Genomic DNA, 10,531 nt, shown 5'->3' on the forward strand with positions numbered 1-10,531 from the left:
GATCTCGGGTAGGGGGTCCTGAACTGTGCATCTAAGGTTGGTGGTAATAGGAGACAGGGGACACGATGTTTACCCAGGTTCGGGCCCTCTCTACGGAGGTAATACCCTACTTCCTGCTTGATTGATCTTGATGAATATGAGTATTACAAGAGTTGATCTACCACGAGATCATAATGGCTAAACCCTAGAAGTCTAGCTTGTATGACTATGGTATTGAGCATATCCTTTCCGGACTACACCCTCCGGTTTATATAGACACCGAGGGGATCTAGGTTTACATAGAGTTGGTTACATAAGATGGAATCTTCATAGTTATCCGGCAAGCTTGCCTTCCACGCCAAGGAGAGTCTTATCCGGACACGGGTACAGTCTTCGGTCTTCATATCTTCATAGCCCATCAGTCTGGCCCATAGATAACAGGCCGGACGTCCGGGGACCCCTTAGTCCAGGACTCCCTCACCCGTGTCGCACCGCACCTGGTCCTCCGTGCACCGCCCCATGTTGCTTCCGTGTACCGTGCATGGTCGTCTCGCTTCCTCCATCATACCCCCCACCGTCGAGCCTGCCACCGGCGATTGATCTCGGATCTTCGCTAAATAGCAGGGGAATGAGACCACGTCCCCAATGTCGATGGCTTCTCTCTCGCGAAGGTAGCGTGCATCCACGATGATGCCACACTCATCCAGGAGTACGAGCCACAGCGCGATCGTCGGAGAACGACCTCCCCTTCGGCGAATATGAGAGAGCCCGTCATGAGATCGGCGACAAAGGAGACTCGCCATCGCACGTCTCGGTCATCTCGGTCATCATGCCGAATTGATTCTGATGTCGACTTGAGATTAATTTTCTCTCGCAAAATATTAATTCACTTTGCTGAATTATCTTGCAACTTTTATACAACATCATCTCATTTAATTTGAGGTATATACAATTCAAGTTCTCACTTGAACATCAAGTTAACATCATTATTATTTATTACAATAGTAGTGTATTTCCGTTGAGTATGATGTATTCCGGAATGTATGTATCTCCATGTTCGCTACATGTCGAGATTAATACGTCTATTTGCAATTGAGATTTTCAATTTCTTGCAAATACATATGCAAAGTTCAAGGTGTGATCCTTAGCAATTTGAGATTCACACTAATGATTTCGAGCCACCTTCTTGAAATCTATTGATTTTGCAACATTAAGATGCATTTATATTACGCAATCTGTAATATAAATAAATTACCGGTTTTTCACGGGGGATGATATGTTCTATGTGTTTACCACATTGACATTCTTCATGAAAATGTCATAGTGGTCGAGATTGATTTCTCCCGCACAACAAACTTGTAAATTTTTGAGAATAACATCTCCCTCATTATATTAGGAAAACACAAGGTAATGAGTTGGATCTACTTTCCTTGTGCAGACTATTTCTATTACTATGAGATCTGTATGATCTTCAATGTGTTATGTTCCCACAACTGAGGTTGAGAATTTTCAAGTTATACACTTGAATCAAATTTTTGCATTCTTATTACAAAACCATGATGGTTTTTAATTTACTTCTTATAAATTAGTTATCTCTGGCTTGACCCTATAAGTAATCGATGGCTAACAATTTGAGGCACTTGTCATCAATGGCCACAACTTACTTAAGCGGGTCATGGACATCAAGATCAGTCTTACATCCCACGGGATAGCGCGTGCAATCCAAGCCACGACACCGGGACGCAAAGGACCTCAAGGGTAATGGTTTGAAACTCACTTCAAACCTTCAATCTGACATCATCAAGCTGTCACTAGACCCTATGAGCATGGAGAGCATGATGGTTGAATATGCGTCAAACGACATGTTTGGAGACTATACATTTAGTCCCTCAGTCTCCTTAGTGATCTATTTATTTATGTCCATTTATGATGTTCTAATAAGAACATGATTATTGTTTTCATCATATATTGTATATCACAATATGTTGTATCAACACTTTGATACAAATTCATTTGTATGTATTCTATATATCCGACAGTGATTTTCATGAGAATCTTCATGTCTATATATAGATTTCTACGGTAGTCAATACGATGAAAAATGATACGTGCCTTGTGGACATATGCACCACAGACTCTATACTCAGGGAAGTCCAATGATTCCCCTCTCATTGAGATAAAGGAGATATTTTAAAATCGCTAGACGTGATGAGGTATTTGTTGGCTCAACTCAAGTCATATTTACTATCCCTGTGGGTACTTGAGTAACATCGGGATCCTTCATTGCTTCCCAAGTTTAACTCGTACCCTACTAAGCTATTGAGATATTCGTCAAAATGTTTCCATAGCGAAACTTATGCTGACAAGAAAGAGAAATACATTCTCTTTACCATATGCAACGGATATGGCAAACACATTCTCTATGTATCATCTGGATTGTACTACACATACTACAAAACCCGTAGCACATGTCGCGCCCAAGATAGTTTTCCAAAATGTCTTGTACATGAAAAACTTGGCATACTCGCCTTGGTCATTGAGACATTGGGTTGAAACCGAAACTATCGGCAACTCCAATATTTGATGATTATTATGATGCTAAGTTCTAACACCATTCGGATTTTATGTGCACTACAAGTGACATAGGGAAGCTAATTTTAAGAGTCCTTGAATGCATCAAGTTGAGGTAAGTGGCTCTTCCCATCCATTGACTAGACTATTAAGGCATTCCATGGTTCTGAAAGACATATCTACATGACGGTCTTAAGTGTGTGCTTTATTCACACGAAACCATTGGCTCATTAGCCTGACATCGATTTCAAGCAAAGCGAATGGATAACATTGAAGAATTCTCCTTGAGTGCCTTCTCTACGACCCTTGGATTGAGTTTAGCAATTTGTCCTAACATTTAGACTCAAAATGGTTTGGTAGAATCCTATCCAAAGAGTTAAGCTCATTGCATTATCTTTAATTTGGAATTGCAACTTGCCAACTTTACGTTGGAGTCATGCAGTTTTACACGCTGATGATAGAACTGCATAATATTATTTCCCTCTATCTTTGATATGTGGATATCTACCAAGTATTTCCTATCTGTGGTATTTCGGTTGCATACCGATATCACCACCCGACATACATCATTGGCCCCTCAACATATAGTTGGGATCTATGTAAGGAATAACTGTATTTCCGTCAATACCTAAAGCCCCTCGCATGGGGAGTTATTCAAGGCCAGTATGCTAATTCAATGAGGAACATTTCCAGGCATAGGGGGAGATTTCAAGTACCATAAAGAATGCCAGGAAATTAGTGGAATGTTCAAAACATTTCTGCCTCAAATCCACGTACTCTAAGATCTGAACCATGCGTTCAGAAGATTTACAACACATTGCAAATAACCTGCCAGATTCATTTACTGACTATAAAGGTGTCATACAATCCTACAATCCTGAAAAATATGTCGGAAAAAGTGGAGGTACCAACTAAAACCACTCAACTCCCCATTCAAAGCAATAGGGGGAGAAGTACGGGAATAGTACATCAGGATTTAGCTTCTCGCAAGCAAGGATATCAAGGCCTGTGAATCAGTAAATGCAAGTCAACTTCACTTTGACAGACACATGATGGGTAGTATACACCCAATGGACGGGAAACCTCCACCAACCAGGTCATAGTGCACAAAATGACCGGGACATCGAAATACCTGACTCAATCACATTGGGAAATCGTGAGCAGTCACTATGGGTAACAATATTTCCATCAACTATATTGATATATAGATTATGGAGAAACATATAACCGGAAGTCTACAGTTGTCGACATACATTTCTCAACTAGATTAAAAGAACCCTTCAAGTGATTCAGATCCAAAGACCATGGCCATGGCAAAGTGTGAACAACACTCGGATTGAACTCAAGCAAAGGGTATATTCTAGGTAGAAATAATCTTGCTCAATATTGAGAAGGTATTCATAAGCAATACCTACACCAGTTTTCTTCTGAAATGGAATTGAGAACAACGAGGTGGTGAAACAAAGAGCAAGTATTGTAGCACAAGGGTTCACGCAGATACCCAACTATTCTCCAGAGGTGGAATCTCTTTCCGACAACTTATATCATCGGCAGTACAAAATCATCTATCTCTGCAGATGATAGATGTAGTGATCACATATCCATGTGGATCACTAGATTCAGACATATATGGTTGATTCCTGATGGAATCTCACTTCTGAATCGAAATGCAATACGCAACATACATTGTGTAAAATCAATAAGTCACAATATATGGCTTATTGTTGTCGGTACATTTGGTATAACCAACGTAGTGAGTTCCTTATACACAAGGATTACTCCTACAATGATGATTATCCATGTTTGTGTGTCTGCAATGACGACACATGTAATCATCTAAATGACGGAGTTTAAAATGAAAGATTTGGGTAAACCAAAATACCACTAGTTATTACAAATTGAGCACCTTCATTCATACATTATGGTATACTATGTTGTCTATATCCATAATATATTGAAGAAATTCATTGTGGACAAATCTTATCTTCCATAACTCTCATGGTAGTTCATTCCCTAGACATAGAGAAAGATCTATTTAGACCAAGAGATGATGGAAATGAGATATTGGGACTCAACGTTCCATAATGCCATTGGATCCACCAAACACAATTGGTTGGTACTCAAGAAATATCTTTTGATATCTCCAAGGCATCAAACATCTTGTCCTAGTTTTTCAGTTTCACAGAAATGTGAACACCGATATCATTGGATACATCGATCAGATCCCCACTATGTCAGATCGTAGACAAGCTTAGTATTCCTACTAGGTGTGGTAGCCCTCTCATGAAGAGTCTTCGAAACAGACCTCATGGCTACATCCACCAACCATTATCTGAACGATAATGTTTCTTGTGTTGCCCAGATGCAAACAGGTTAAATAATAAGCAATATCTCTATATTGCATATCTTGCAAGTCAAATCATACGACTGATTTGTTCACCAGGTCTCTACCAACTTCTATGTTCCAGAAATGTGTTCATGAAATTGGTATATGACGACTTCAGAATATGCAAGAATCAGGGGGAGCATCGTCCTGAATTGTTCCTGTTAAAAGCATCATATTATACTCGTTTTCCCTTCATGAGTTTACTTTATAGGTTCTCATAAAGGTTTTTAATGAGGTAATATCAACACAAGACCACATGTCATATTTTCTGTTTTCCCCACCGGGATTTTTAAGAAAGTATGTGTGACATATTTATTGTCTTCTAAACTCTATGAGTTTTCTCGTATTGAGTTAAAAGAGACAATAACCATTATATGTTGCATCATTTTCTCCTTATTTTCCCACCGGTTTTGAAGGAGTTTTAGCAACATATCAAACACCTATCTCCTCATAATTTTCCCACAGGGTTTTGGAGGAGCTTTTTTCAACATGATGATACTTACACTAACAAGCATGGATTATGGGGAGTGTTAGGATTTAAATAATCCTATTAATCCCTTCTTTTCCTAACCGAGGAAGTTGCCTCACATCCCTTCGGTCGCATCCCTTCGGGGGCTATATATGTGTGTGTGTGTGTAAATGCCTTCATCACTGGGACAAACCATTCACTTTTATATCTGTGCCAAGGCTCTCTCGATTGTCTCTCGTTTCCCTTTCTAACAGTGATGATAAATTAGCTCCACCATGATGCAAATGTTGGAAGCTTATGTGTATAGAATCATTTAGTATCTTCCTCGGTATTTAGTTTGGTGACATGGCATAATACCATGCTATATTCATCATAGTGTAAACAGGACCGACCCTGGGCCAGGGCAGCAGGGGGGACGGCCCGGGGCCCAGCCAAACCAGGGGCCCCGACCTGTGCTGCAGTGTGTGTAGATGTAGGCCCTGATGAATTCGTGAATGAAAATTAAAAAGAAAAAGTCTGTAGGCTGAGATGCCCATCATGAAACTTCCAAAAGAAGCCCAATTGCCAAGAGGCCTGAAGAAGGTACGCACGCACAGGGGCGATGCGGCGATTCCTCGGGGTTCCTGTATAGCGCATAGGGCGTCGGGAGCAACTAGCTAACGAGCGCTCCTTCGGGAGCCTCACAACGATCAGAGCCACTTGGCGCGCTCTCAGCCATTTGCAACGTGTCGCGCTCTGGACGCTCCCTCCTGGATTTTTTTTGTTTTTATTTTTCTGCACGCGTTTAAGGCTTTTTAAACGGTTTTTTTCTGGGGTTTTTTCGACGTTTTGGTTTTCCACCGGTCTTCCTTAGCTTTTCAATCAATTTTTAAAAAAAATTATCTTGCGCGAAAAAACACGTTTTTTCCTTTCATGAGAGTCACGGTTTTGCTTCCGCGAGAGGCACGGTTTTGCTTTCGCAAGAGTCACGGCCGTGCCTATTGAAAACGGAAAAAATGCGCTTTTTGTTTTTTTCTCTTTCACGAGAGTAACGATTTTGCTTCGGCGAGAGGCATGGGTGTGCTTTCGCGAGAGTCACGGCCGTGCCTCTCGGAAAAGGAAAAAAACGCGTTTTCAATTTTTTTTTCTTTCGCGAGAGTCACGGTTTGTTTCCGCAAAAAGCATGGTTGTGCTTTCGCGAGAGTTACGGTCATGCCTCTCGGAAAGAAAAAAAAACGCGTTTTCTGTTTCTTTTTTCCTTTCGCGAGAGTCATGGTTTTGCTTCCGTAAGAGTCACGGTTGTGCTTTCACGAGAGTCACGGCCGTGCCTCCTCAGAAACAAAAAAAAATGCGTTCTCTTTTTTTCCTTTCGTGAGAGTCACGGTTTTGCTTCCGCGAGAGGCACGGTTATGATTTCGTGAGAGGCACGGGCGTGCCTCTTTCGGAAAGAGAAAAAATCCGTGCTCTCGGTTCATTTTTTTCGTCCGGTTTTTTCGTGAAAAAAAGTTCATCAAAACCTATCAACGTGGGATACAGTTTTGAAGATCTCGACGCGAGAAATCCAACGGTGAAAGCGGTTCGAGATTTGGACGCACGGATTGAGAGATAAAACGTTTTGAATAAACGAATCTACGAAAAAAAAGGAAAACTCTCAGGTTGCGATAAGTGGCATGCTACATGTGCGCCACTTGTCGCAACCAGAGGAATTGGAGTGATCTTTGCAACGAGTATCTAATTTATTGATTTCGTAGGGCGCCGCCGAGCGACCTGGGGCCCACCCCCGGTGCGCTGGGCGTTCGTATGGGCCAGCCCATATACCGTTTATCTTTCTTTTTCGTTTTTCTTGAGTTCTTTTCTTTTCCTTTTTTCTTTTCTTTTCTTTTTTCATTTTCGTTTTTCTTTTTCTTTCCAAATCCGCGAACATTTTTTTGTAGCAATACAAAAATATGTTCGTCAATGTGTAAAAACGCTCAATGATTCATAAAATGTTCATAAAATTCCTTTTTTCTTCATTGGGGTGAAAAAATGTTCATCAAAATTCAAAATTTGTTCATCAAATTCGAAAAATGTTTATCAAATTCGAATTTTGTTCATTGATTTAAACTATTGTTCATCGAATTCAAAAAATGTTCATCAAATTCGAAATATTTTCTTTGATTTCAAAATTTGTTCATCGATTTCAAAATTTGTTCATCCAATTTAAAATTTATTTCTTTTCTTTCCAAATTCGTGAACATTTTTTGTATAAAATTCAAAAAATGTTCATCAATGTGTAAAAATGCTCAACGATTCAAAAAATATTCTTAAAATTCCTTTTTTGTTCATCGGATTGAAAAAATGTTCATCAAATTTCAAAATTTGTAACCATGAACATTTTTGAAATCATGAAATTTTTTAAAACTCACAAATAATTTTTAAAAATCGTGAACATTTTTGCCTAAATCATGAACATTTTTCTGAAATTGTGAGCATTCATGAATATTTTTTTCCGAATTGTGAACATTTTTTGAAACAAACAAACATTATTTCGGAATCCTAAACAATTTTTCGAAATGTTGAACATTATCTTAAATCATGAATATGTTTTTGAATTCAAGAACATTTTTTAAAATCATGAACATTTTTATGAATCATGAACATTTCTTTAATTCAAGAATCAGTTTTTGAAATCATGAACATTTTTTTACAATTCTTAAAATTCCTTTTTTGTTCATCGGATTGAAAAAATGTTCATCAAATTTCAAAATTTGTAACCATGAACATTTTTGAAATCATGAAATTTTTTAAAACTCACAAATAATTTTTAAAAATCGTGAACATTTTTGCCTAAATCATGAACATTTTTCTGAAATTGTGAGCATTCATGAATATTTTTTTCCGAATTGTGAACATTTTTTGAAACAAACAAACATTATTTCGGAATCCTAAACAATTTTTCGAAATGTTGAACATTATCTTAAATCATGAATATGTTTTTGAATTCAAGAACATTTTTTAAAATCATGAACATTTTTATGAATCATGAACATTTCTTTAATTCAAGAATCAGTTTTTGAAATCATGAACATTTTTTTACATATTTGTGCACATTTTTTAGAATTCGTGAACATTATTCGAAATCATGAACATTTTCAAATTTATGAACATTTTCTTACAAATTTTTAAACATTTTTTGAAATCATGATTGTTTTATTTAAAATTAGTAACTTTTTCTGAAATTTAAAACTTTTTGATATCCCAAATTAGTGAGAAAAAGAAAAATAGAAAAGAAAAAAAAAGGCAGCGTCCCGGCCTAACATGAGCCGGTCCATATGGTCGTGAAGGGGGAGCGGGGTGCGCGCTCGCTGCGTTCCCAGCGCCTTATGCACCCTATAGGAGCTCCTGCGATTCCTCATGTCTACACGCCGGTTCGTTTTCTCGCTCGTCTCGCAGATCGGGCCGCCGCCGGATGCTTGCAGGAAAGAAAGGTAAGTATCTAGAGAAATTTCTCTTTTCTTTGCCCTCAATCTTAATCTAGCTAGTGATTAATCTATATTCTTCCTTCTACAACAGTATAGCGGCTTTGGAGACTTGGAGTGGAGTTCGTGTGTTGCCGACTTGCTCCTCAACTTCTGGTTTCCTTGATGATTAGATTTGGATAGTCGAAGAACATAGATTCTCACTTATTTGAACAACAACCTTTAGATCCCTTTGTTCCTTTTCTTGCAAACATGTTGGCGAGGAAACATATATCTGGTTCCAAAAAAGAAGAAAGAGGAAACGAACAGATGAGTTCATTGGATTGCAGAAGGGTGCTATCAATGATTTTATTATAGCTTTTCACGATTTTTATCAATGTATGGAATCAAAATTTTCCTCCAATGTCTTCGCTGGGCCCATTCATTTGAGTTCGCCCCTGGGCCTCCGAAACTCCAGGACCGGCACTGGCGACATGATTCATTCATGAAAAACTTGTTGAACATCCAGTTAACCTCATTGAATTTGAACTATTGTTGTACTGGACTTATTTGCATGGTATATATGGATGATTTGTGCTACTTTCTATCCGAACTTTGATGAAATCTGTCGTGTTTGCATGAATTTCATCTGATTAGTTCAAACAACGGTTGAAATGTATGCGAATAGCGGTGGATGGTCGGCTCCCGCATCGGTCCATGGACTGATCTCTATCCACGAGCGAAAGCAAATTTGAAGGTCAGTGTTGGAGATGCCCTAAATTTATACGAACACAGGAGCATTAACTAATGCGGCAGAGGGCAGTAGCTAGCTCTAGAATACAAGACCAATCTATATAGAGAAATGCATCGCTGCACGCAGCGGCAGATGGACGCACCGCATTGACGGCGCGGACCGCGTCGCGATTCGTGGCAGACTAGCTCACTACTTCGAGTATATAGGAAAGCTGGAGAACGTGCTGCACCGTATTCATGTATTAGGATGCACAAGCTGTCAGAAGAGTCTGACAGGCAACTGCGCGTGTCGCTGTACGCCGCAGGCGAGAGGACGAAATACTAACGTTGCAAGCGACACTGTATAACGTAAACTTCGTTGCTGGTTGGATGTATTTATAGCCCATGCAAGCTTTTGGCAGCAATCATCACATGCGACGGCACCATTCAAACACACACAAACATCTATCGTTGCCTCCCCCCTCCCGCCGCTGTGCCAAGATGTCCCAGAGTTCCTCGGCGGCGAGACGCACCCGGGCAGTTCCACCACCGCTGCCATTGATCATGTGCCCAGCGTGCACGGGGACGAGGACCAGGTGGTTCGTGTCCGGGACGGACCGTAACCCGGGCATTCATTTCTACAAGTGCCCGAACCAGGCAGTAAGTACCACGGCCCACACATCCATCAGGAGTTTGCAGTTCTTCGTTTTGTTTAGCCGTCAGTTCTGAACCATGGCAGGACGGAGGCCCTTGCGATTTTTGGCTGTGGGAGGACCAGTACGCGTTCTACATCACCGGGGTTGGCATCAACCTCCTCATAGAGGCTGCCGGAGGCGGAAGCAACATCATGTTCGGGATGGGCCGCGCCATGGACGACATATGCATCGCAGCTAGGAACACGATGATGATATGCATGCTAATGCTTTTCGTCATGCTTTCGAAGGCGGCTGGCTGGCAGTAAATACCACTGTGGTGCCC

At 40.1% G+C, this 10,531-nt stretch overlaps 1 protein-coding gene across 1 annotated transcript; it reads left to right on the forward strand.

Moving 5' to 3' along the window:
- The first annotated feature begins 9,730 nt into the window (after positions 1–9,730).
- Positions 9,731–10,525, forward strand: LOC125528897. The gene is made up of 2 exons (XM_048693319.1): positions 9,731–10,213; positions 10,293–10,525. The coding sequence occupies exons 1-2, from the start codon at positions 9,959–9,961 to the stop codon at positions 10,512–10,514; spliced, it is 477 nt and encodes a 158-aa protein (XP_048549276.1). The 5' UTR covers positions 9,731–9,958; the 3' UTR covers positions 10,515–10,525.
- Positions 10,526–10,531: the final 6 nt, after the last annotated feature.

The sequence above is a fragment of the Triticum urartu genome, unplaced genomic scaffold (genome assembly GCF_003073215.2).
Source record: "Triticum urartu cultivar G1812 unplaced genomic scaffold, Tu2.1 TuUngrouped_contig_5192, whole genome shotgun sequence".
Lineage (NCBI taxonomy): Eukaryota > Viridiplantae > Streptophyta > Magnoliopsida > Poales > Poaceae > Triticum > Triticum urartu.